The 27,378-nt window shown below is 41.8% G+C and overlaps 2 protein-coding genes across 17 annotated transcripts in view; both read right to left on the minus strand.

The window, feature by feature from the left end:
• Positions 1–27,378, minus strand: part of LMBR1 (limb development membrane protein 1) — a 178,047-nt gene that overhangs the window by 120,526 nt on the left and 30,143 nt on the right. For 10 of the 13 annotated variants that reach the window (XR_004619410.1, XM_034639997.1, XM_034639971.1 and 7 more), the window contains exons 2-4: positions 17,183–17,255; positions 14,205–14,244; positions 7,001–7,140 (exon numbers count right to left, since the gene is read on the minus strand). Coding sequence is in view for 10 of the 13 variants with exons in the window: in XM_034639997.1 (XP_034495888.1) it covers positions 7,001–7,140; positions 14,205–14,244; positions 17,183–17,255 (253 nt within the window). In the remaining 3 variants the exon portion in view is untranslated. Of the gene's footprint in view, positions 1–7,000; positions 7,141–11,994; positions 12,880–14,204; positions 14,245–17,182; positions 17,256–27,378 lie in introns of those variants that run through there. The other 3 variants (XM_034639999.1, XM_034640035.1, XM_034640016.1) reach the window with 3 other exon arrangements.
• On the minus strand, positions 22,217–27,372 carry LOC117795423 (vasoactive intestinal polypeptide receptor 2-like). 4 transcript variants are annotated; one of them, XM_034640072.1, is made up of 3 exons: positions 27,234–27,372; positions 24,873–24,972; positions 22,217–23,685 (listed from the first exon to the last, which is right to left on the minus strand). In XM_034640072.1, exons 1-3 carry the CDS (start codon positions 27,294–27,296, stop codon positions 23,534–23,536), a joined length of 315 nt encoding a protein of 104 aa, XP_034495963.1. In that variant the 5' UTR covers positions 27,297–27,372; the 3' UTR covers positions 22,217–23,533. The 4 variants fall into 4 exon arrangements, with proteins under 4 accessions (XP_034495963.1, XP_034495961.1, XP_034495959.1 ...); XM_034640070.1 differs by lacking the exon at positions 27,234–27,372 and adding an exon at positions 25,938–26,306 and having other exon boundaries at positions 22,217–23,704; XM_034640068.1 differs by having other exon boundaries at positions 22,219–23,704.

Below are 27,378 nucleotides of genomic sequence, written 5' to 3' on the forward strand. Positions count from 1 at the left end.
AGGCTTAACAAAAAAAAAAAAAACAAATAACAACTCAGGAAAATCTCATAAGTGTTACAAGACGATATATGATTGACAAATGAATGTGGATGATGTAACTGCACTGGGGTAAAGGAAATCATCAGATTTTTCAGGGACTACTAAACACTGGCTCTGAACTGACACTAATTCTAGGAGACCCAAAACATCACTGTGGCCCACCAGTCAGAGCAAGGGCTTATGGAGGTCAGCTGGTCAACAGAATGTTAGCTCAGGTCTCACATGTGTCACAGTTGGTCTGTAAACCCGATCTATGGTCACATCCTCAGTGCCGGAATGTATAAGGAACAGATACACTTCACAGCTAACAGAATCCCTACTCTGGTCCCCTGACCTGGATAGTAAGGGATATTACAGTGGGAAATGCCAAGTGGAAACCCCCAGAATTGCCTCTAAATAGGAAAATAGTAAACTAAAATTCATGCCACATCCCCAAAGGAAATGCAGAGATTAGCGCCACCATCAAGGGCTTGAAAGACACAGAAGTGGTGACTCCTACATCCCCAAAACAGACAGACCTTAGGACAATGACAGTGGCTTACGATAAGCCTCACTAGGTGGTGACACCGGCTGCAGCTGCTGTTCCAGATGGGGTTTCACTGCTTGAGTAAATTAACACACACCCTGGTACCTGGTATGTGACTCCTGATGTGACAGCGGCCTCTGTCTCCATCTCTGTCCATAAGGCCCACCGGAAGAAGTTTACTTTCAGCTACAAGGCCAGCAAAGCATCCTCACTGTCTTACTTCAGGGGCACTCCAACTCTACAGCCCTTACGTTATAATTTAATTCGCAGGAATCCTGATTGCCTTTCCCTTCCACAAAATGTCACAGTGGCCCATTCTAATGATGACATTGTGCGGACTGGATCTAGTGAGTGAGAAGTAGCAAGTACTCTAGACTTATTGGTAAGACATTTTCATGTCAGAGGGTAGAGAATAAATCCAAGAATAATTCAGGGGCCCTCTATCTCAGTGAAATTTCTAGGGGTCTAGTGGTGTGGGGCACGTGGAGATCTCTCTTCTCAGGTGAAGCATTAGTTGTTGAATCTGGCTTTTTCTACAACCAAGAGAGGCACAATGTCCATGGGCTTCTTGGGATTTTGAAGGTAACATATTCCTCATATTCCTCCTCTGGAGTGTTACTCCAGCTCATTTACCAAGTGACCCCCAGAGCTGCCCGTTTACAGCAGGGTCCAGAACAAAAGAAGGTTCTGCAACAAGTACAGGCTGCTGCACAAGCTGCTCTGACACTCAGGCCATTTGATCCACAAATCCAATGGTGCCTGAAGTGTCCATGGCAAACAGGGCTGCTGTTTGGAGCCTTTGGCAGGTGCTATAGATGGATCACAGCACAGGCCCTTAGGACTTTAGAGCAAAGCCCTACAGCACTACAGCCCTTCTGGGACATACCTGAAGGACAGCCCTGCACAGGTAACAACTCTCTTTTAGGTAACAGATCTTGGCCTGTTACTGGGCCTTAAAAGAGACTGAACACTTGATCATGTGCCACCGAGTTACCATGTGACTGGAGCGGCCCATCATGAACAGGGTGTGATCTGACCCACCGAGCCGTAACATCAGACATGCAACAGCAACACTGCATCATCAAATGGTAGTGGTATGTACGTGGTCCGGCCCAAGCAGGCCCTGAAGGTACAAGTCAGTGACATGAACAAGTGGACCAAATACTCATGCTCTTCACTCCTGCCCTACTACTGCTCTCCCCCAACTTGCACCTAGGGCCTCATAGGGAGTTCCCTACAATCAGCGGACAGAGGGAAGAAAAGATTCAGACCTGGTTTACAGACGGTCTGCACGACACCAGCCAGAGTGGACAGCTGCAGCCGTGGAGCCCCTCTGGGATATCCCTGAAGGACAGCAGTGAAGGAAAATCCCCCCAATGCCCCTGGTTGTTCATTTGCTTGGGAGGAGAAATGTCCAGACATGTAATTATAAATTATAAATTATAAATTGTGTCCAGTGATTTGGTTAGGTGGTCAGGAAGAAACATGACTGGAAAACTAATAACAAGGAAATTTGGGGCAGAGGTATACAGATAGCATTCTCTGAATAGGAAAAAAAAAATGTGAAGATATTCCTGTCCCATGTGTCTGCTCATCAAAAGGGGACCTTGGCAAAGGAGGAGTTTAATAATCAAGTGGATAGGACTATCTGTTTCACAAATATTAGTCAGCTTCTTTCCCCAGCCACCCCTGTCACAATTCAATGGGCTCATAAACAAGTAGCCATGATGGCAGGGTGGAGATTATGTACGGGCTCAACAATGTGCACTTATACTCCTCAGACTCACCTGTCTATGGCTACCACTGCATGCCTAACCGCCAGCACCAAAAACCAACACTGAGACCTCAATATGACACCATTCCCAGGGGAGATTAGCCAGCTACCTGGTGGTGGGTTCACTGAAATGGGCCATTCCCATCATGGAAAGGGCAGCATTTTGTCCTTACGGGAACAGACACTTACTCTGGGTACAGATTTGCCTTGAATGCAAAGCTTCTGCCAAAACTACTATCTATGGACTTTCAGAATGCCTTGCCCACCATCATCACAGCAGTGCTTCTGATCTAGGAAATACTTCACAGCAGAACAATGGGCCCATGCCCTTGGGATTCACTGGTCACCCATGCTTCCCACAATCCTGAAGCAGGTGGTTTGATAGAATACTAGAATGTCCTTCTAAAGACTCAGTTGCAGTGCCAGCTAGGTGACAATACCTTGCAGGGCTGAAGAAAGGTCTCTAGGAGGTTGTGTTCACCCTGAATCTGTATTCAATATATGGTGGTATTTCTCCCACAGCTAGGGTTCACAGGTCCCAGAATCGAGGGGTAGAAACGGGAAAGGTAGCACTCGTTATTATCCCTACTGACCCACTAGCAAACTTTCTGCCTCCTGTTCCTATAACCTTAGGAACTAGTGCTGCTAAGCTAGAGGTTCTAGCTCCAAAGAGAGGAACATTTCCACCAGGAGACACAACAATGATTTCACTGAACTGCAAGTTCAGCACTTTGGGTCCTCATGCCTCTCAATCAACCAGCAAGGAAGGGAGTTCTGACCACCAAGGGGAAACTGGACTGCTTCACCACAAGGAAGTGGTGGTAAGGAAGTGTGTGTCTAGAACACAGGATATGCATCAGGGCATATCTCAGTATTACCATAATTTGGCCCCATTAATGATTTTTTAAAAGCCAAGAAGCAAGAATGTCTAAGGTTGACAAATCTTCAACCCCAAGACAATCTTAAGGACTAATAATAAGCACTCCCTCGAATGTCATCAACAAAGTTAAAGAAAGCTATGAATTTAGAAGAGAAAAATGAATTTAAAGATTTATGAAATTCACTACATGCAGCAAAGGATACAGACCTACGAAAGATTTAGCAGAAACAAAGCCAGGGGTCATAAAACCCTCAAGGAAAATTTCCAGGAATTACATCCCAGGCCTCCTGAAACCTATTCCTAAGAGTACATTTAGAAGCAGTAACATCATTTAAAAGGTTCTTCCTGGGGCGCCTGGGTGGCTCAGTCATTAAGCATCTGCCTTCAGCTCAGGTCATGATCCTAGGGTCCTGATTGAGCCCCGCATCGGGCTCCCTGCTCAGCAGGAAGCCTGCTTCTCCCTCTCCCACTCCCCCTGCTTGTGTTCCCTCTCTCGCTTTGTCTCTGTCAAATAAATAAAATCTTTTTAAAAATACATAAAAGGTTCTTCTTCTAGTTCCCCCTTTCAGATGATATGGTTTACTGGAGTTCAAAATTACTGTTTATTAAATATGCATTCAACACGCTTATTAGGCAATCGCTATGTGGGAATCATGGTTCTAAGCCCTAATTTATAAACAAAATATTCGAGCTTACACACCTTATATTATAATGAGAAAGACTACCAATTAAACGAATATATTTACTTCCAGAGTTTAAGGCCTCCAGATATATGGCATGTCATGTTTTAGCTCTTATTTCCAGTCCAGAAACAGAATATTAGAAATAGCCTTGATTTAGAGTATGTGAAGGTCGTTAAGTATAGCATGAAATTTCTACTTAGTAAAACTGGAAACAAAGGCCAGTTCACCTGTCATACTAGTTATGGTTAGGCCAGCTTGAGACCACCTGCACTGCTGGTAAAAACACCTGGAGCCCAACCCTGCAAAATGTATGTGCCATAGTATCCACAGCTTTACAGAAAGCTAGAGCCAAGGGGAACCATGCTAAACAATCTTCCTCAAACATTTTAGATAATACATGTAAAAACCAGTTTCTAAATTATATATTATCCAAGTATTTTTAATAACAAATAACATGTCATCTAAAATAACTCACCAAAACACTCATAGCCATTACTTTCCAGGTTGTTTCCTGCCTTTCACAACAGCTGACTTTTCAGTAGAGGATTTATTTTTTGTATCAATTTCAGTTTGCTTATTTGCGCTTTTTTCAATTGCTAAGCAAAAAAATGGAGTAATTTCTTTTTATTCAGTTAATAATTAGTCCTAATTTTACTGAATTCATTTGGTCTTCAGAGCATCATGACTCCATTTGTTTCTACTTTCAAGCACAATAGAAACCACAAAGGCCAGATTCAAATATGTGATTAAACCGTTAAAATTTTTCATGTCAAAAAAACTGTTTAAGCAGTATTAAAGGACAAATGGGAGGAAAATGTTTGCAATTAACCTCTGATAGACAACTAATTACTTTAAAAAAAAAAAAACACTGCAAGTATAAAAAGGAATGAAATCCTGCCATTTGCAACAACATGGATGGAGTAAGAGTACAATGCTAGGAGAAATAAGTCAGCCAGAGAAAGACAAATACCCTATGATTTCACTCATATGGGAATTTAAGAAACAAAACAAATGAGCAAACAGACAAAAGAGAGAGGGGCAAACCAGGAAACAGGCTCTTAACTACAGAAAACAAACTGGGGGTGACCAAAGGGGAGGGAGTGGTGGGGGATGAGTGAGATAGGTGATGGGGATGAAGGAGGGCACCTGTCATGAGCACCGGGTGGTGGATGGACGTGCTGAATCACTACATTGTACACCTGATACTAACATTACACTGTATGTTAACTAACAGAAATTAAAAATTTAATTAAAAAAAAGAAAGAGAGGGAAAAACACTGTAAAAATAGGCAAAGGAAACATAGGTAGGCAATTTACAAAAAAATAACTATGAATGACCTCTGAGTATGTTTTGTAAATGTTTACCCTTACTAGTAATTAAAGAAATGTACATTTAAGAGGGGAAATGTTTCATGTGTTTGAATTGGAACTTTTTTTTAAAGACTTATTGGTGGGGAAGGGGCAGAGAGAGAGAATCCAAGTGGACTGTACTGAGCATGGAACCCGATGCAGGACTCAATCTCATGACCCTGAGATCATGACCTGAGCAGAAACCAAGAGTCAGACACTTAACCAACTGTGCCACCCAGGCGCCCCTTGAACTGGCAGGTTTTAAGTACCACCCACAGTTGATGAAGATGCATTCTGGGAAGAGGAACCCCTCCCCTATCCCACCAGTGAAAGTGAAACCACTAGTGGAATTCACACAGCTTTTCAGAATCAGGAAATATCTTCTCAAAACTGTTAAAGTGTGCTTACCCAGAAAGTGAATTACAGAAATTTATCCTAAGGACAAATATTTATTTGTAAAGATGTACACTGGAGCCTTTTTAATTAAAAAATTGGGAACAATCCATGCTTGTAATAGCTCCAGGCAATACTGTAAATTACACAGAAAAGTAGTTAATGGCATGGAAACCTCCCCCTTGTACGCTGATTTAGGAAAATACAAATTATCAGTGAGGCCATGAAGGTTTCCATCTGGTTATGTATCCACAGGAACACACCTTACTGAAGGCTACAGGCCACAATATTCCCAATAGCTCTGGGGCTGTAGGATTGTGGGTAACATTAATTTTCTCCACCGTATATTGCTTCCCAAATACTCTACAACAAACGTAGCATTTCCTTAAACACAAAGGACTGAGAGAAAAGGTAGCTGTCTGTATAAATTCCAGATGAATTAAAGAGTTATGCACAAACAAAATCATCTTTAGAAAATGAGGGGAGGAGGGGGTATCTGTCACATCTCAGGAAGGGAAAGGATCTTCTAAACACAAAACAATTAGAGAAACCAAAGGAAGAAAAAAGACTGGACACTGGATAACATACAAATGTTAATAATTCTGTCAATCAAAAAAGCAAATCAAGTTAAAAAGAAAAATAACTAGAATATATTTACAAAAATCTAATAAAAAGCTGATGTGTTTCACATACAAAGAAATCACAATTCAATAAGAATAAAGGGGGAAGGACAATGAAACTTATAAGAAAGATCTATATATTAGATCTTGCAATATATTTTATAAATTAAAATTAAAAGATCATACCTCACTAAAAATTTCTAGAAAATGGCATAGTCAAGATTGGAATGCAGGTCTATTTGGCCTCTAAGCATTATACCATGTTGCCCACAGTAAATAAGTCACTTTTTTAACCACATTAATTTTAAAGTTTGTACTTGACAAAAGAGCTTTTCCCCTTCAATTAGACATTCTTAAATGACAAAAGTAACTAACAGAAAATAAATGAAGTAGAAAACTATGGCTACTATTTTTAGGTCTTAAATGAAGGTTGAGTTCTTTTGACATATCCAGATAAGCCAAAATTCTCTTGCTAAATATTCAAATGAGAACTTATTTATCAAAATCATTGTTAAGTATAAAGACTGCTTCTTGATTAAGTAAAACAGAAAAGCCTTTCACAACTAAGAATAGGAATAGTAAGTAAAATCTGGTTTTCTGATTTTATGACGGACTCATGGTTTATTGGAGGAAGATGCAAATTATGAAGGAAATTAAGAAAAGGCAAATCTAAAAATACAGTGCAGTAAAAAAAGAAAACATTCATTGTGATTATATTAAGCAATATATACTAACCATGAATCAGGGAGCCATTTAGCCACTGAATATAGTAGTTTTGAGGAAAAGAAAGCAGGATTTCATTGCTGATTATTGAAAAGGGTAAAAGCAAAACAGCCCCAGCGGAAACTGCCAGAGTGAACGTGCTCAAAAACAACCTGGAAGAGAAGAGATCATGGTCATCAGCAATTGGAAAAAGCAAGGAATGTAGTAGAAATTCAAAAAGGATAAAAACTCTTAAATCTTTTAATCCAAAAAAGTTACATAAGATTTTTATTAAATATGTGTAGTTGGGACTCAAATGATATATGTATGATACTAGAAGTTCAATTAGGTGTACTCTAAAACTCCTCACTCTGTGATAAAGGTCATTAACTCGAACGAGTAGGCCCTAGAAGAATCACATATAGAAGACAGAGTACTTTGCACATTTCACAAAGAATAAGCCATAGTCTCTTTCCTCTTTTAAATTTGAATATTTCACAATTGCATTTAATTAACAACTTTGGCAAATACATCCTAACAGCAATGCAAAAACTGATTCAGATGAAAAAAAAAAAACTTGTGAAAACAGTATAAAAAACAAATCAATTCAAATTGGTTATTTCAAGAGAAAAAACAACAAAGCCAGCTACCTCTTAAAACGGGTAAAGGCAAAATAAATTATACTAGGAAATAGCAGGGAACTATTAAACAATATTCTACTATTAAACAGTACTTAAAACACTATTTTGTCATTTTTAAAAATCAGATATTGCTAATAAATACTAATACAGAAAGATGTCTAAAATAATCTAAGTAAAAAAGAAAAAAAAACTGAAAAAGGATGGACAATAAAAAGAAAACATGCTTCCCCTCCTCAAAAAAATGCATTTATACACACAGGAAAATAGAGGTTCAAAAAAAAAACCTAGCATAATATAAAACAATCCCACAGGAGAGTGAGATTCTAAGGTGTTTTCACTTTCTCAGTTACACATGTCCTAAATGTTTAAAATTTTGTATCTCATTTTTTAAAAAAAGACTAAAAAGACAAAGGAAAAGAAAGCCTCACCAACATTAGAGATGGAACCTTAATTTAATAGCCATCCCATTAAAGTCAACATAGGAAGAACATGAAAGTAAATGTAAGAAGGTGTAAGAAAAAAAAAGACATACTAAAAGCTTGAAATACACATCCACTAGAGTAACTTTGAGATCAATGCCATCTTGTGGCAACCAACAGAAGTGTTTTCCTACTTAAAAGCCAAAGCAACCATGAAGCCTCTGTCCAGTAAATCATTGATAAGGTTTAAATGCAGATCATATTATACATACCAAAAATACAACTCAAATTAGACACAGAAAAAGGCTTAGAAGCTGTTTTGCTGAGTGGGCATGTTTCCTGGGAAAAGCACTGGGAACATGTCCACCCAGGTCCACTGCCAACTCTGACAACTACAGCCAGTGGCCTGAAGCATGGTTCTCTGGTTTTGTCCTTGCAAGTCAAGTGAGGAAGTTATTCCAATCACTACCATTTCTTCCTTCCAATGCTAAAAGTAGGATCAAACCCACAAGCTTGCCATTCCAGGTCCTGCACAGCTATTCCCGTACGTGCACTAGGCTCCTCTCACCATGACAGACTCCCGCATACAGTGCGATGTACCCCGCCTTCTCGTACACCAAACCTCAATGCGTTTCATGGATCCGCGCTCCGGGGCACAGTCAGCTCTGTCCCTAGGGTCCCCTTTATGTCATTTGCCCTGTGAAGCACCCTGAGCACGACTCTCCACACTCCTCTCAGTAGTCAAGCCCTCTCCTCTCAGCTCACATGTCACTGACCACATAAACAGCAAGAAGGCCAACCATAGTTTCCAAATCAAAAACTGGGACCTGTAATCTGACAAAAACCTAAGCTTATAAGGGCATATAGGTAAACTATTTGAAATCATGAACGATCCATGGGGCGCCTGGGTGGCACAGCGGTTAAGCGTCTGCCTTCGGCTCAGGGCGTGATCCCGGCGTTACGGGATCGAGCCCCACGTCGGGCTCCTCTGCTGGGAGCCTGCTTCTTCCTCTCCCACTCCCCCTGCTTGTGTCCCCTCTCTCACTGACTGTCTCTATCTCTGTCAAATAAATAAATTAAAAAAAAAAATAAATAAATAAAAAAAAATCNAATCTGACAAAAACCTAAGCTTATAAGGGCATATAGGTAAACTATTTTGAAATCATGAACGATCCAGAAAAGCCTGAATGTATGGTCACCATAACTACAATGCCAACTCTCAACAAAACACTTCCAGAATCTACTGCATTTCAGGTACTGTGACTGGGCTCTGGATATACAGACAAGATGCTGCCACTCTCTCACACTGCCCGTGAGCACCCACTACTCAGAAAAGGCTGATGCAATGCAGGTCAATGCTGACAAGGGGTCCCTAAGGTAAGGCCGAGTCAAGTCGAAAAAGGGCAGCAGTGGTCATAGCTTACAGACGTACTGAAGTGCCCCTCAGATTCAAGTACCATTTCACAAATGTCGTCTTCTGAAATGGAGCAGACTCTGAGGACAGAAGCCACAAGACTTCCTGGGGGTGGGGGCAGAGAAGGCTCAAGGCCTACTCTGAGTTTTTAGCCTGAGAATGGGAATGGTGGAGCTGGTATTGCCTGTGATGGAGAAGGCCGCAGCTGGAGAACACCGGCGGGGAATTAGGGAACTCCGCTTTGGCCCAGCCTCATCTGTCATGTCCACGAGGCGGGAGCATCGCAGAAGCAATGCCTCACACTTTTCTTTGCAGGCTACCAGGTGGCCTAGAACTTCTGTTCACCCCATTGCTGGTCACATTCTGACTGACCACTGGTCAGGATGGTGTCTGCCAGGGCTCTTTAACATCACTCCTTTCCCTTCTAATTAATAAGTATTTTGTGGGAAGCTAAGTTTGAAACTAGGAAAAATACCCCGTTCCTTCCCAAAAAATTTATTCATTTACCGATTCCTATCAGTATGGACTCAAGATTTTTCTATTTTATTCTGTGTATAATCCATTACAATTATTCTCCAGACACTGAGATTGTCCCTGATTGTTGTGAAAGCCCTTGAAGGCTTCTGAGTCTTTTTGACATGCACCCCATCGCTCTTGGAGCACTTCCTTGGATTCTGGCAGTACCACATGTATAAAATGAGCCTGGAACTTCCCCTCCCTTACCCCTGCAGTCAGCTTCTCCCCCAATGAACCCTGGTTCCTATTAGTGGAAAATTGTATTTAGAAGCACATATCTGGTGTTAAATATACTCATTGCTACTGGGGTGTCATGCTCCCAGTGGACAGGCAAGGAATGCAAGTATGCACTATGCGTACATGTACATATGCTCACTTACATGCACCCACCTTTACATCTAGATCTGGTGCAATAACTTTATATTGAAAACCATGAGTCCACAGTGATAGTCCACTTGCAAGTCCAACTGCAATGCAACAACCCTGTTCATTTTCATTTTTCTCCCTTTCCCCTAACCGCAAATGGCTCCCATCACCTTTAATGGACCAATCCCCTGGAAATGATCTGACACTCCCACCCCATGCAGAGGCATCTTCCTGCTCAGGTGACTCCCCATTCTGGACTTTCCTACCCCCCCCCCGCAATCTCTGGGGATGCCAGGCCATCCCTCTGGGAACACCCTCCTCAGCCTACTTGGGCTCTGTCATCCTGCATGGATGCCCTCCCCAACCTCTGACTCCCTGTAAGAGAGCATCCCTGAACACATATGGGTACCCCTTATGATCTCCTCCAGCTGACACTCCACGTCAGGATTTCCCACTGCAGGGAAAATTCTCTCCCTCCTCTCAGACCCTGAAAGCCCATACCAGATCACCCCCGGGGCTCTGATACCTCATGCTAGGCCTACCTCCTGCAATGGGAAACCCTCCCCTCACCTGCAAAGGCTCAAAAAGTTTCATCAGTTAGGCATTCTATTTTTATATCAATAACTTAAATCCAAATCAAATCAACTAACTAGCCAACAGTAGCTCTCAGAAAATGTAGTTTTTGGTTGCAAAGTTAATTTGGGGGCACAAGTAGATACAAACAGAGAACAGAACAAAGGGGCAAAGGAGAAAGCAAATGTGGGTCTAACGGGAGGTGAGAAAAGGCCAAGGAATATGCTTCCCATTCGACATGGGTGCTGAGCCAGTTGTGGAGATCCCTGCTTCAAGCGGCCAGGTGGTGCTGCCAATCACTACACTTAAGAACTTGTCTGAGCTCCTTCCCTTTCTCCTCCTTATTCGGCAGACCTATCCTTCCACTTCCTCCTCTTCAGTGGAGGGAAGACAAGGAAAGATGGTGGAGAGAAGGGAGGCAACCCTGAATTCCCACGTACTGTGCACCTGCACCAACACTAGATTATTTTGCAGATGTGATTTAATCCACACAACAGCACGACAGAGGAAGTGGCAGCTCTCCTTCACAAACAGAGAAAATAAATCTTTGTTTCTCAATCTCTTCTGACCTCAAGTTAATCTTGAGTTCAGAATTTGAACCCAGATCTGCATTCCTCTTCCCTTCTCACTCATTCTATCACACAAGGGGGGGAAAAGGCAGTGAAAGCTAAAAGGTGATCACTGGGCAAAGGGGGGAGGGAAGAGACTAACCCTGATTCTCTCGGGTGCCCTCCCCCCTGCTCCTTCTCCGGTCTTTAAGTGCACACCCACCTGCCCGCAGGAAGGGGATGTCAGCTCCAGTCACCTGATGCAGGAACCACCTGCCAGGAGAACCCAAAAGCCCTCAGACCCGCTGCAACAGCAATGGCAGCAGAACTGGTGAAAGCAGAAAGGGAGGTCAGGGCTCCTATGCCTCCTCACAAGGAAACGAGGCACAGCCACTGTTTCATAGAATACACCGCAGGGTAAAGCCTAAGTGATGTGTTCTGGTCTGTTGGTAAATGACTGATCCACAAATGCACGTACACAGATTTACCACCAAAAGTGGGGCACAGACTAAACAGACAGGAGAATGGCACACATCTCACAAGTACTTACTTCATCCCTAGAGGATTTCACCGGGAAAGAATTTTATCTGCCCTTTACTTCAGTGTGTGAAGCTTTTTGAGGTAAATTATTTAGACAGAGAATTTAGACAGTAATTTAGACAGAGAAAAACGATAAATCACTTAAGAATTTTCACAAATGTCATGGTGTTAGGAATAAAACTACAACCCCTAATCCTATAAATTTAAATCAAGTAATGGGCCTAAATTTTAAACCCACAGACCAAGAATTCCCAGTATAAAGTTACAGATGTTTTCCCTAGGGCATTTAAAATAATTTAAGTTACCAAATCTAGTAAAGCAAGGTCCATTTATATTCACTGTTCAGTCATGAATCGAATCAGCCCTATTAAAGTCACTTCTCGGTTGAAAGTATTTTTTTATTGAAGTGAAATTCACATAACATAAAATTAACCATTTTAAAGTGAACAATTTATTGGTATTTAGTGTAGTCACAGTGTTGCACAAACACCACCACTTTCTAGTTCCAGAACATTTCATTACCCCAAAATAAAACCTTGTATTCATTAAGCAGTTGCTCCCCATTCTGTCCTCCCCTCAGTCCCTGGTAACCAACAATATGACATTGATGGACTTACCTATCTGGATATTTCTCATAAATGGAGTCATACACTATGTGACCTTTCGTGTCTGGTTTCTTTCACTTAGCATGATGTTTTCGAGGTTCCTACATGTTGTAGGACGTGTTAGTACCTTATTCCTTGTTATGGCTGAGGAATATCCCAGGGTACATGAGAGTATCCGGTGTATGTCTGCATAAGTACAGGCAGCCTTTCTCCCTTTCCTTCACTTCCTCTCCACCCCAGGCAAAAGATGAACAATCTGACACTAATCGTGAAGAAACAAATCCTGTAATCTTCAGAAGTATCAAGGTTAGGGAAGTCAAGAAAATACTGAAGAAGGGTTTCAGTCTGAAGGCAACTAAAGGTACATGACAAATACAGGCATGTGTGATTCTGAACGGGGTCCTTTTGCAAGAAAGGACATGAACGGGACAACTGGGACAATCTGAATGGGGCATGAGTGGGTACAGCATCAATTTCATTATTTTGATAGTTGTATGGCAAATACACAGGAGAACTTACTGTCTATAGGCATTATACACAAAAGTACCCTGAGGAAATGAAGAACCAAGTCAGCAACTTCTCAAACAATTCTGGGGCAAAAGGCTCTTTTTTGTTATATTTCTAACTTTTCTATAAATTCAGGACTACGCCAAAATATTTTCAAGTATCAATAAAAAAAAAACCTGGAATAAGAACCTCCCCAATGTAGTTATATCTGTGTGGTCTCAAATTTTAGTCAAGCAAAATCTCACAGAAAGAAACTCACTGCTTCCCATCCAGTTTGATACCTCAAAAAAAAAATTAAAGAGTACATCAATCATATATCATCAGCATATACAAGCAGAAAGAGAGCTACAGACACCTAAAGAACCATCGGAGTCCATCTCCCTGCTGCAAGCAGGGAGATGTCCAATCAACTATAACAGATGTCTATTCCCTATTCCAAGACTGTCCCAGTCTTCTCAGCAGACCATTAAATAGCTAAGAGTTTTCTTTCTTATGGCCCAGCAACTTTCCCAACCATAAGCCCACCTCCTGGTTAAAACCTCTGAAGGTAAAATTGTCAGCTCCTCAAACAAGCAAATTTTAACAGGAGATGGTCAATCCTCATTTTTCCACGTACAGTTGATCCTTGAACAATATGGCTTAGAAATGCACAGGGCCACTTTTAAGTGAATTTTTTTTAATAAATATAGTACAGTACTGCAAATGTATTTTTCTCCCTTATAATTAACAGTGTTTTCTTTTCTCTAGCTACTTTATTGTAAGAATACAGTATATAATACACATAACATAAAATATGTATTAATCAACTGTTTATGTTATCAGTAAGACTTCCAGTCAATATTAGGCTATTAGTAGTTAAGTTTCAGTTAAGTCAAAAATTATACACAATTTCAAAATGTGCAGGGCCAGCGTTCCTAACCCCCATGGTGTTCAAGAGTCAACTTTATATTTGTTTATATGTGTTCATAAAGATAGGGTTAATATCGATAAAAGCATTGTAATATTCAGGTGAATTTTGTCCACATTTATGCCCAAAGGCACGAATCAAATTTGAAGAATTTATGACATCAAAATTAGAAACAGAACAAATGAATTTTAAAATACATACGAAATCCTGTTGACTATGGCATCTTCGTCTTCTTGTTCATCTGTAAAAATGGTTAAGGCATTAATTTTTTTATCTTCAATAAAATGTTTCATTAATTTATTAGAAAATATAAACAAAAATAGAAACTTAAGTAATTATTGAAAAGAACTGATTTTCAAAAAGCACTGTATTTATTTCAACATGGATCCAAATTTAAATCTCATTAAATTACATACGATAGAATGTAGTTAGAGAAGAGTGTTGTGATTAACCAAAATCCTGATTAACAAAAAACTATTACATGTAAATTGAAATTTTCAAATATTTCAACTATTTTCCAAATACTTATTGCTCAAGAAAATAAAACTTAGTAGAACCTTAGGACCACTGTCATACAATATAAATGAAATCATAATTGCTAATGAATGAAATTTTTTAGTTGATAATATCCAATAAAAATCTTTACTATAAAATTAGAAGTCATAATCTTAAAACTCATATACTTTTCTACAATTTGAGTTTGTCATTATTAATGGTAATAAGGAAGATTCTCTTGGACCAGTCTAAACCATTTAGATACCACTGCCTCAATACTTCATAATCATTGTTCAAGTTACAGACAGAAAAGTACCAAGTTTTGTATCTTTTACAAGTAGCAGATGCCCTCTGCTCCAACACTCACTCACCTCCTTCTTCCCCTCTCTGATGGCTGCTAGCCTTCTCTTTGTCCTCTCACATAAATTTACCAGCTAAAGAAAGTATGATCCAATTACAAGAATATTGCACAACAGCCCCTGGCCCCTCCTTCTTCTCAATACCTAACTGGGGTTGCTCTCAAAGGCTTTCTCTCTAGGTCTCTGTAATTATGAGTGTCCACCTGTTTCCGTGTCAGTGGTGCATTTGAGCCATTCTCTTACTCCAATCTCCATTCTTAATTATGGGATGCCCAAAATAGCTTTACAACCAAAAGGACCATAAAATAACAGTCACAATGAATTTTTATACTGTTGTGCACACCCCCAATTAACCATCAACTACTGAATAATGTTTTAATGGCTTCATATAAATTTCAGTTCTTCTCCCTACACTCTAAGTCCAGGGTATCATCACCCCTCCCTACCATTACTTTAAAAATCATCTAATATGGATGCCCAGGTGGCTCAGTCAGTTGGATATCCAGCTCTTGATCATTCCACTGGGGTCATAGTCTCAGGGTCACAGATCAGGCCCTGCATCAGGCTCCATGCTCATCAAAGGGCTGAGGGGAGTCTGCTTGGGACTCTCTCTCCCCCTCTGTCTCTGCCCCCCACCCTTGCTCACACTCTCAAAATAAATAAATATTTAAAAATCGTCCAAATCATCTAATAAAACCTCAATTTACCTGCTCATCATCCCCTAATTTCCCCTAAAATGATGCATTTATATTCATTAATTCTCTCTCCCCCCTTCTACGATGTCCATAATCATTAAAACCTGATGCCAAAACATATTTAAAAATAGCTAAGATACCGTGTTGAATCTGCAGGTCTTCAAATTTTTGAGAGATTATAGATTCTAATAAGTATTTTAGTGTAATCATAGAGTCAAACACTAGAGCAAGCATTATTTCCTAATTGCTTTCAAAAGTCTAACAAGTTTAATATTATAACATAAAGAGCTCCTATTATGTGGAATCCTTAAGTATTCATATGGTACCCACTATTAGCCCAGCATCATAGGTAGAAAATCCTGTGATTTCTAGAAAATAGCTCACATTTAACAGAAGGTAGTAAGGCAACTATTCAGGTCCTTACAAAACCCTGGCACAAAAATCTGTGAATTAATTAGCACAAAGTTCATTTTTAAAAAAAGAATGGGGGGGCGCCTGGGTGGCACAGCGGTTAAGCGTCTGCCTTCGGCTCAGGGCGTGATCCCAGCGTTATGGGATCGAGCCCCACATCAGGCTCTTCTGCTATGAGCCTGCTTCTTCCTCTCCCACTCCCCCTGCTTGTGTTCCCTCTCTTGCTGGCTGTCTCTATCTCTGTTGAATAAATAAATAAAATCTTTTAAAAAATAAAAAATAAAAAAAGAATAGGGGATGGGACACCTGGGTGGCTCAGTCAGTTAAGCGTCTGCCTTCAGCTCAGGTCATGATCCCAGGGTCCTGGGATCGAATCCTGCATTGGGTTCCCTGCTCAGTGGGGAGCCTGCCTCTCCCTCTGCCTGCCGCTTCCCCCACTAGTACTCTATACAAATAAATAAATAAAATCTTTAAAAAAAAAAAAAAAGAAAGGGGTGCCTGGGTGGCTCGGTCAGTTAAGCGTCTGACTTCGGCTTAGTTCATGATCTCAGGGTCCTGGGATCAAGCCCCGCACCAGGCTCTCTGATCAGCAGGGAGTCTGTTTGTCCCCCTCCCTCTCCCTCTGCCCCTCCCCTGCTTGTGCACATGCTCACTCTCTCTCTCTCAAAAAATAAAAATAATATCTTTAAAAATAATAATAATAAAAATTTATTAAAACAACAAATATTTAGTGGTCCCTCTGGTAGACAGGATATATATGAAATAATTAAAAGAATAATATATAATTAAATCTTAAATTGATACTAAATGGTATCATGGAAACTCTAAATTCTATATTACTTTAGAGAAAGAAAAGATAGTCTAGTAGTCAGAGAAAAGATGGGGTGGGAGTATGCATGTTCAAACTCAGAGCCAGTCACAAGAACCCATATATCCTTATAAACTGTAGAACTTCCCAGATACTGAGCAGCCCCACACTATTCTTGTTGGACATAAGAATGGTGGTAAACAAGGGCTCAGGTCTAAGAGAATGATGACCCTGCAAGCAATCAGATTCCCTGGAGGTTACTGCTTACTCTTAGTAACAGGCTATTGTGCCCTTCCATCATGGCCATACTGAATATATATCCTACCATAGTGACAGGCACAGTATATAGCCCATATACCACAGACCAGCTGGCATGATGATCTAAGTTTTAATTACAATGTTTCTACTTGCCTGATTTTCTCTTGTATCTTGTGATGATGAAGTAGGAAACAATGTAGAGAACGGCAAAAAGAAGGAAACATATCTGAAAAAAAAAATTAACAGTTCATTTACATTTGTTGCATATATTTTTTTAAAATTATAGAAGATACATCTTTGGGATTTATACATAAAAAGGATTCAGTATATTAAAAAGTAAAAATTTTTAGATATTTTGCTAATATAAAGTTTTGATAAAATATTAACTTATATGAACTAAGTCAAATAGCCAGTTTTTAATATCATTACAGGAAAAAAAAAAGCCCAATGAAGATCGTTCTTTTCATAACTTAACTGAATTGTTTTCAAAAACATATGAAAGTGTAAAGAGCCAGGCCAACACCAACAATTCTGAAAACCAAAGTCAACAAGACGCTACTATCCCTTCCAAATATCAAACACACTATAAAGCTTCAATAACATTTAAAGAGTGTGATGGCACCAAAACTTGACAGATAAATGAAACATTATATTATACAAAAATTTATATAATTTGGTTCTACACACAGGAGGCATCACAAATCAATGTGTGTGGGCAGGGGGGAATAATCATTTAATAAATATACCACATATCAAAATAAACAGCAGTTGAATTAGAAACTTTTTAAATATTAAATTCAAATTAAATTCCATTTAATTTTATGGGGATGATAGGTAAAAGAGAATAGGTCAAGGAACAGGAGATCTCATTATAGTCAAAGACCAAGTGTGCAAAAGAAAGCCTTAGTAGAGCTATGGATCAGGGTAAAAATAGTTGAAGACTCTCAAATGAAATAATTCCAAGTGATCATAGTCTAGGGAGCACCCTTATGCATGGATTTCTGAAGAAGGGTTGCTGGCCACATGACTGAAAATGACCTTAGATCTAGGTGTGAACAGCCACTGTACAATGTCATCTAGGAAATGACAAACTGAGAACGGAGAGGAAGACCATCAGCCTCATATGTCACAATTCTTCCAAATACAAGTGAAGTGGGAAACTGACAACAGACAATAATGACAGTGACCAAAGAGGAGCCAACAGTCAAAAGCATCAAACTGGCCTGCGGCTGGGAGCCCATTAAGAACTCCAGAGGGGTTCCGGTTCGAGATGGCGGAGGAGCAGGAGACCTAAAGTTTGTCTGGTCCCAGGAATTTAGCTAGAGAGCTACCAAATCATTCCAAATACCTATGAACACACTGGAGAATGAAGAAAAGAGTAGCAGAAACTCTATGAACAGGAAAACGACCACTTTCTGCAAGGAGGAGAAAAGATGGCGGAAGAGTAGGGGACCCCTTCTCAGCTGGTCCTGAGTCAAGCTGGATATCTACCAGACCATCCTGAAAACCCACGGAATCAGCCTGAGATGCAGGAAGATGCATCTGGATCTCTACAAATGAACATCTCCAGCGCTGAATACTGAGGTACAAAGTGGGGAGCCATGAATCCGCGCACAGATATCAGAAGGTAAACGGAAGGGGGAGGGAACCCACGTGCTCAGGCGCCAGGAAGCAGTAACCACTTGCACTGGGGAGCGGGGAAGACTCGCAGACCGGCACCCCCGAGAGAGCAGACTGAGACCATGGCCCGGGAACGTGCACGACCAGACTGAAAACCGGCGCTCCAGAGTGCACGCGCGGGAACCACACTGAAACAGGGAGCTCGGGAGCGCTCACAGGAACCAGAGGCGGCTGGTGGTGTTAGAAGTACAGCAGACAGAAACATGCCAGACCTGGAAGTAAGGGCTGGGAGAGCGGCTGTGGGGCACACAACCCAGGATGCTGCAGGGTTTTTACCGGCACTGACAGAAACAGAGTTAAAGTGAACAGGAGAGCTCAGTGGAGAGCGGGNGTATCAGGATTACGTCAGACCTGTCTACAGAGACCTGGAATGAGAGAAAGGCTTGGGGGGGCATTTTTAAAGCTCTTTCAGAGAAAAACATGCAGCCAAGGATCCTTTATCCAGCAAAGCTGTCATTCAGAATTGATGGAGAAATAAAGACGTTCCAAAATCGCCAATCATTAACCAATTTCGTAACCACGAAACCAGCCCTACAGGAGATATTAAGGGGGGCTCTATAAAGGTAAAAAGGCCCCAAGAGTGATACAGAGCAGCAAGTCACAACCGATACAAAGACTTTAAAGAGAAATGGCATCATTAAAATCATATCTGTCAATAATCTCTATCAATCTAAATGGCTTAAACTCTCCCATAAAACGCCACAGGGTTGCAGATTGGATAAAAAGACATGACCCATCCATTTGCTGTCTACAAGAGACTCATTTTGAACCCAAAGATGCATTCAGACTTAGAGTAAGGGGATGGAGTACCATCTTCCACGCAAATGGACCTCAAAAGAAAGCTGGAGTAGCAATTCTCATATCAGATAGACTGGATTTTAAACTAGAGGCCATAGAGAGAGATACAGAAGGGCACTATATTATTCTTAAAGGAAGTATTCAACAAGTGGATATGACAATTATTAATATATATGCCCCCAACAGGGGAGCAGCAAGATACACAAGCCAACTCTTAACCAAAATAAAGAGACATATAGATAAGAACACAGTAATAGTAGGGGACCTCAACACCCCACTATCAGAAATAGACAGAACACCCTGGCAAAAACTAAGCAAAGAATCAAAGGCTTTGAATGCCATACTCGACGAGTTGGACCTCATAGATATATATAGAACACTACACCCCAGAACCAAAGAATACTCATTCTATTCAAATGCCCATGGAACATTCTCAAGAATAGATCATGCTCTGGGACACAAAACAGGTCTCAGCCAATACCAAAAGATTGAAATTATCCCCTGCATATTCTCAGACCACAACGCTCTGAAATTGGAACTCAACCACAAGGAAAAACCTGGAAGAAACTCAAACACTTGGAGGCTAAGAACCATCCTGCTCAAGAATGACTCGATAAACCAGGAAATCAAAAAACAAATTAAACAATTTATGGAGACCAACGAGAATGAATACACAACGGTCCAAAACCTATGGGATACTGCAAAGGCAGTCCTAAGGGGGAAATACATAGCCATCCAAGCCTCACTCAAAAGAATAGAAAAATCTAAAATGCAGTTTCTATATTCTCACCTCAAGAAACTGGAACAGCAACAGAGGGACAGGCCTAACCCACTGACAAGGAAGGAGTTGACCAAGATTAGAGCAGAAATCAATGAATTAGAGACCAGAACCACAGTAGAGCAGATCAACAGGACTAGAAGCTGGTTCTTTGAGAGAATCCATAAAATTGATAGACCACTGGCAAAACTTGTCCAAAAACAAAGAGAAAGGACTGAGATTATTAAAATTATGACTGAAAAGGGAGAGGTCACGACCAGCACCATTGAAATTGCAAGGATTATTAGAAACTTTTATCAACAGCTATATGCCAAAAAACTAAACAATCTGGAAGAGATGGAGGCCTTCCTGGAAACCTATAAACTACCAAGACTGAAACAGGAAGAAATAGATTTCTTAAATAGGCCAATTAACTATGAAGAAATTGAGTCAGTGATAAACAACCTTCCAAATAATAAAACTCCAGGCCCAGACGGTTTTCCTGGGGAATTCTACCAAACATTCAAAGAAGAAATAATACCTATTCTCCTAAAGCTATTTCAAAAAATAGAAACAGAAGGAAAGCTACCAAACTCATTCTATGAGGCTAATATTACCTTGATCCCCAAACCAGGCAAAGACCCCCTCAAAAAGGAGAATTACAGACCGATTTCTCTAATGAATATGGATGCCAAAATCCTCAACAAGATCCTTGCTAATAGAATCCAACAGTACATTAAAAGGATTATCCATCATGACCAAGTGGGATTCATACCTGGGATGCAAGCATGGTTCAACACTCGCAAATCAATCAATGTGATACATCATATCAACAAGAAAAGACTCAAGAACCATATGATCCTCTCAATTGATGCAGAAAAAGCATTTGACAAAATACAGCATCCTTTCCTGATTAAAACCCTTCAGAGTGTAGGAATAGAGGGTACATTTCTCAATCTCATAAAAGCCATCTATGAAAAGCCTACTGCAAGCATTATTCTCAATGGGGAAAAGCTGGAAGCCTTTCCCTTAAGATCAGGAACACGACAAGGATGCCCACTCTCGCCACTATTATTCAACATAGTACTAGAAGTCCTTGCAACGGCAATCAGAAGACAAAAAGGGATAAATATATCCAGGTCGGCAAAGAAGAAGTCATACTGCTCTCTCTTTGCAGATGACATGATACTCTATATGGAAAACCCAAAGGAATCCACTCCCAAACTATTAGAAGTTATAGAACAATTCAGTAAGGTGGCAGGATACAAAATCAATGCCCAGAAATCAGTTGCATTTCTATACACGAATAACGAGACTGAAGAAAGAGAAATTAGGGAATCCATCCCATTTACAATAACACCAAAAACCATGCGTTACCTTGGAATTAACTTAACCAGAGACGTAAAGGACCTATATGCTAGAAACTATAAGACAAAAAGGGATAAATATATCCAGGTCGGCAAAGAAGAAGTCATACTGCCTCTCTTCGCAGATGACATGATATTCTATATGGAAAACCCAAAAGAATCCACTCCCAAACTATTAGAAGTTATAGAGAAATTCAGTAACGTGGCAGGATACAAAATCAATGCTCAGAAATCAGTTGCATTTCTATACACAAATAATGAGACTGAAGAAAGAGAAATTAGGATCAATGCTCAGAAATCAGTTGCATTTCTATACACAAATAATGAGACTGAAGAAAGAGAAATTAGGGAATCCATTCCATTTACAATAGCACCAAAAATCATATGTTGTCTCGGAATTAACTTAACCAGAGACGTAAAGGATCTATATTCTAGAAACTATAAATCACTCTTGAAAGACACTGAAGAAGACACACCCAGAGCAATCTACACTTTCAATGCTATCCCGATCAAAATACCGAGGACATTTTTCAAAGAACTGGAACAAACAACCCTTAAATTTGTGTGGAACCAGTAAAGGGACATTGTTTTGAATGAACTAATGCCACACTCCATCTATGTGAGATAACCAGTAATAAAGGATCTTTTAGGTCTATATATAAAAGCCCCTGATTGTGGTGATCATAACATCGTATTTCATAATGGCAGAAAACTTACCTTCCCTGAACTAGTCCCATTTCTCATCACACGGCACCTGTCAGGTGAATCACGGGCACTAGCTTACAGATGCCCCTCCACCCTGCTCTGTCCACTATACAGCCAACCCCAGGCCAACTGTGAGGGGTTTCCTCTGAGGGAAAGTCGTGCTATTTTTTCAATGTTAAGTGTTCCTTGCTGCCCACTGAAATAGTGCCAGTGTTCTATCTGTTAACAAAACATTCTTGATGAACGTAGGAAATAAAGAGTGACAAGAAGGAAGTACTAAGTAAGTATTCCAGGAACTTTTCCTTAAACATCAGTTGTGAGAGGGGCAAGGGGAAGGGGAGCAGTTGCCCAGGCACAGGCTAGGGACAGGTGCGCCGTTCGTGAGGAATCCATCAGCAGTCATAAAACTGAGTACAGCTTGGTCTGCTGTTTCATTATGACCACGTGCCAGCAATGTCAACGGCAATCTTCCTCCCTTCCCCAATTTGGGAGTGTCTGTGTGTGTCCACAGCTTGTGGCAGAGGGCCTGGGAAGTACGTCTTGAAGAAGGCAGCAGGACTTGGAAGTGTTAGGCCCCACGGAGCCCCTGAATGCTCTGTGAACACTGCAAGACGAACCCATATAAAGAAGTGGCTCTGCTCACTGCTGCTCCAGGAGAACAATTAACGCCAGTGAGTGAAGGCCATTTGTGGGCAGCCTCAGAACACGTCAATGACTTGACCACGCAGTAATGGCATGAGGGGTACAGTTCCCACTCCCCAGGAGTCTTCAGGTGGCCAAGGGTCACCTACTGAGGACATAGCAGACAGCATGCTGGCCCACCCGTCTCCGTGCAGGAGGTCTCGTGGATGGTGCTGCTGGGACCTGGGTTCACTGGCCACTCACCAGATGATTCTGAAGTCTGGCTCCTCTCTGCATTTATTTTTCCTAAATTTCTTCATTTTCACTGAAGAGAAGAGACCTTGATGGCCATGACGGTTGTTTCGTCTTGAGGCCCTGGCTGGTAGCCTGCGTCTCGTCTTCCCTCATACCCGGCTAATTAATGGTCAGCACGTGGCTTCGCACAGGAGTGACACTCGGTCCACCTTAGCTGTGGAGCTGAGTTACTTCACCGGCCTTTCTCTGGTCAGAGCTCCATCAGACTGTCGGGAAGAGGCGGCCTCGGGACAGTGTATGCATTACGACAACCACAGATCTTTAAGGCTGGAGGAATCCTGGAGTCAGAGACCCCATTTTCAGCTGAGGAAGTGGAGGCTCCACGGGGGACCGGAAAGGGCCCAGAATGCCTATTTTGGTAGCAGTCTGAAGCTGGCCTGTCCAGCGTGGGAGCCACCGGCTGCTGTGAGAACCTGAAACATGGTGGGTCCACTGGAAGGGCAAATCAAACGCTGGGTTTCTAAGACTTAGTATAAAAAAATTCAAAATTTCTCATCAATATTTTATATTGACTACAAGTTGAAATGATAATGATTTGGATATTTTTGGATAAAGTATATTAAAATTAATCTCACTTTTTTCACTTTTTTAATGAGGCAACTAGAATATTAAAAATTATCTATGTGGTTCACATACTATTTCTTCTGGGCAGCGCTGGTCTAGAAAAAAGCCTATGTGGGTAACTTCTGGTCTCAAGGCCCTCTGCAGGACACTGAACTGTTTTAACACTAGTCTTACTTTGATTTTAACTTTTGTCTTGAAAATGAGTGGAGATAAAAGACAAAAGGTTTTTGCTACTGTTATAATTTGGGTGTTATCATAGAGCCTTCTGAATTTACAGACTTGCGAATAGCTGGAGTGACTGGTCCCAGCACGTGCTCTTTGAACCGGAGAAAATAAAAAGAGCAAATTCACTGTATTCACAATAGGTCTGTCTTCAGGAAAAACAAATGTCTCATTTCCCCGTTTGATTTCTGATGTTTCTACCATTCTTTTTTTAAAACATTTATGTATGTATGTATGTATGTATGTATGTATCAGAGAGGGGGAGAGAGAGAGAGTGAGTGCACAAGCAGGGGAGCAGCAGGCAGAGGGAGAGCAAGGAGCCCGACGTGGAACTCGATCCCAGGACCCTGTGATCATGACCTGAGCCGAAGGCAGATGCTTAACTGACTGAGCCACCCAGGTATCACCATTTCCACCATTCTTAACTGGACTAAAAGCATCTGTGATGTGACTAAAATTTTTAAATACAAGAAATCAGATAAATACTCATTCCATGGATAACAGAGTTGTTTTTGCAAAGCATAAGAATGCCATGAAATCATTTTAGTAACTGTTGCTATTATGTCAAACCATGAATACTGTTACCGTTAAGGATTAAGGCTTTCTTTTAAAAGGGTTATTATGGGAAGGATTCCCCGGCCCCCAATATTCATATGAGTTTTACCAGCAGTTCATTAAAAAACAATGGAAAAGACTTTTTTTTTTGAAGATGCAGGTGACATTAAAAACATCGATTTTTAGAGTGAGGCATGGGCTATTTGCCTGCCAGCGTATCCAGCTGAGACCGTTGTACTCACCAAGCTGCTACCCTTACCTTTGTATTTTTCTGTTTGAGTCCTTAAAAGCTCTGCACATTTTGTCTCTTCCTCCTGTATTTCCAGATGAAAGCGACATTCTGGGTGAACACTGTTCACCTGGTCAAGGTTTAAAAAAACGGAAGTAACTAAAAATTTCACAGTAAGAGGAAAGTCAAACAACAGTTTTACAAAACAAAACAAAACAGCTCATGGCTCTAAATTGCTCCCCAAATAACACTCACTTAAAAACAATCACATTCATATTTCTGGCATGGTTATTTAAAAAAATTACTTGGTAAAGGACCTTCAACACAAATATAACCCTAATAGAATGTTTTTTTCTGAGCGGGAAGACAACTTACTAACATAATACGTTGTACGTTGTTGGTACTAATTTGGCAGCAATTGAATTTTTTAATCCGATGATCTTTCAATATTTGACTCTTCCATTTCATAGCCCTTGATTTAATTAAAGTACATACATGTCCACTCATAAGACTATTAATGACCACATGCTATTCCCAGACGCCAGCACGCCTCATCTAAGGACAGCCTCTGCACTCACTGAACAGACCTCTAATAGGATAACTTTATTTGTAGAGCCCGCAGGTCACATCTGAAACTTTAAACTTTAGAATTTGGTACGAAGAAGGTTTTCACAAAGATTAGAGGGGTAAGTAGGGAGAGGAGGAGAGGGAGGGGTATTATCACTAAGGCCGCCACTAAACTAGGGGTGGGGGATCTGTCCTAGGAACTAAAGCTGCCCCACAGACAGTGATTAATATTGCCTATAATGTGTGCAAAAGACAGAACTGCACCTTTCAGTCTTAGAAGAAAAAGTCTCTGATCTCTGTTTTTATGAAAATCCAACGTCCTCTTTTTTTATTTAGCCCCACCCCAAGAACTCATACTGCAGGCTGGAGCTGCACACCCCCTCCCGTGTCTGAACAAAATTTTACTTTTACTGTAAGACAATCATACTCTGGGTATATTATCAAAATGTTCAATTAGGACTCTGACCAGAAATAAAGTTTCTAAACAGAATTAAAAGAAGTAAAGGCTGGTACTTTTGCCACATTTACCTTCATTTTTAAAAAGACACAAGGTTCCTCCCCCTCAGCTCATTACTAGCCAACCACCAACTGTAGAAACTCCTGGTTTCAGGACTGCGCTTGTCAATGGCCTTCAAATTTCAGAATCAGGAAAATTATGTTGACTTAAAACATGTTTGCCAAGGTATAAAAAGACACTATGGTTCCTGACATTCTTGTAGCTCGCAGAGCAATGACTTACTTTGGGACATCTAGAAATCAAAGCTGTATTAGCTAGAATAATTCCTGGTCCTTCTAAGAAACTAGCTCTTTCAAAGCGTTAAAATTACTAACGAGGGTCTTCTTAAACCCCCCTTCCTCTGAGGGAGGACAGACCCGCTAACCTCCATACCCGACAAGGGGGCTTTGTAGGATCTCAGCCCTAGATACGAGACAACCCCCTNAGCTCTTTCAAAGCGTTAAAATTACTAACGAGGGTCTTCTTAAACCCCCCTTCCTCTGAGGGAGGACAGACCGGCTAACCTCCATACCCGACAAGGGGGCTTTGTAGGATCTCAGCCCTAGATACGAGACAACCCCAACCCCNTTGTAGGATCTCAGCCCTAGATACGAGACAACCCCCTCCCCCCAGCTCTGCCCGCGGCTTCACCACCTCGGAGGGCCGCTGATCCGGCCGCAATACGTACAAACGAGCGAGCCCGGCTTCGCTGGGGGAGGAAAGCAAGAAGCCGGGTTGACGATTCCCTCCGAACGCGAGGCACAACTCAGGGAATCCAGTCGCGCGGCCCTCTGACAACCACCGCCCCGGGGTCGTCTGCTCCCGCGCTCTTGCACGACGCGACAGAACCGGGCGTCTCCGAAGGGAACTTTCCCGCCGAGCGAGCGAACGCAGAGCGGCCACAAGCACCAGCGAGCGGCAAACCCCAGGCTCCCGCGGGCACCTGAAGCCCGCGCAGGTGGCCGCAGCCCCGTCTCGTCTCTCGCTCGGGGCGACGCGACAGCCAAGCTCGGCCAACCTCGCGCCGCCTGGAAGAAGCGGCCGAGACCAGCTCCTCCCTGACCAGCGTCTTGGAGGAAACCGAATCCGGCTTCTAGCAAATCCCGGGCGGCGGACGGCGCCGACCAATGCGCCTCCCTGCCCGAATCCTAGCTCCGACCCGCGGGGGAGGGTCCCGGAGCTCCCCAGACGACCCCGTTCCCGACCCCGGCCCCGCCCCGTGCCTGCACGCGGGAGGGACGCGCAGCCGGCGCGAGCCGCGCTCCTCTCCCCAGAGGGAGGACGCGTGCCGAGGCGCAGGGAGAGCAGGGGTCGCAGGACGCACTCACGGGGGCGAGCAGCCAGCCGCAGCAGGTCAGCAGCGCGGGCGGCAGCAGCGCGGGCGCCCTCATCCCGGCTCCGCCGATGCCCACATGGGCCGAGCCGCGGGCGCGCACCCCCGGCTCCGGCGGTCGGAGCGCCGTGCGCCCTGCA

The sequence above is a fragment of the Ailuropoda melanoleuca genome, chromosome 1, assembly GCF_002007445.2.
Source record: "Ailuropoda melanoleuca isolate Jingjing chromosome 1, ASM200744v2, whole genome shotgun sequence".
In the NCBI taxonomy this organism is placed as follows: domain Eukaryota; kingdom Metazoa; phylum Chordata; class Mammalia; order Carnivora; family Ursidae; genus Ailuropoda; species Ailuropoda melanoleuca.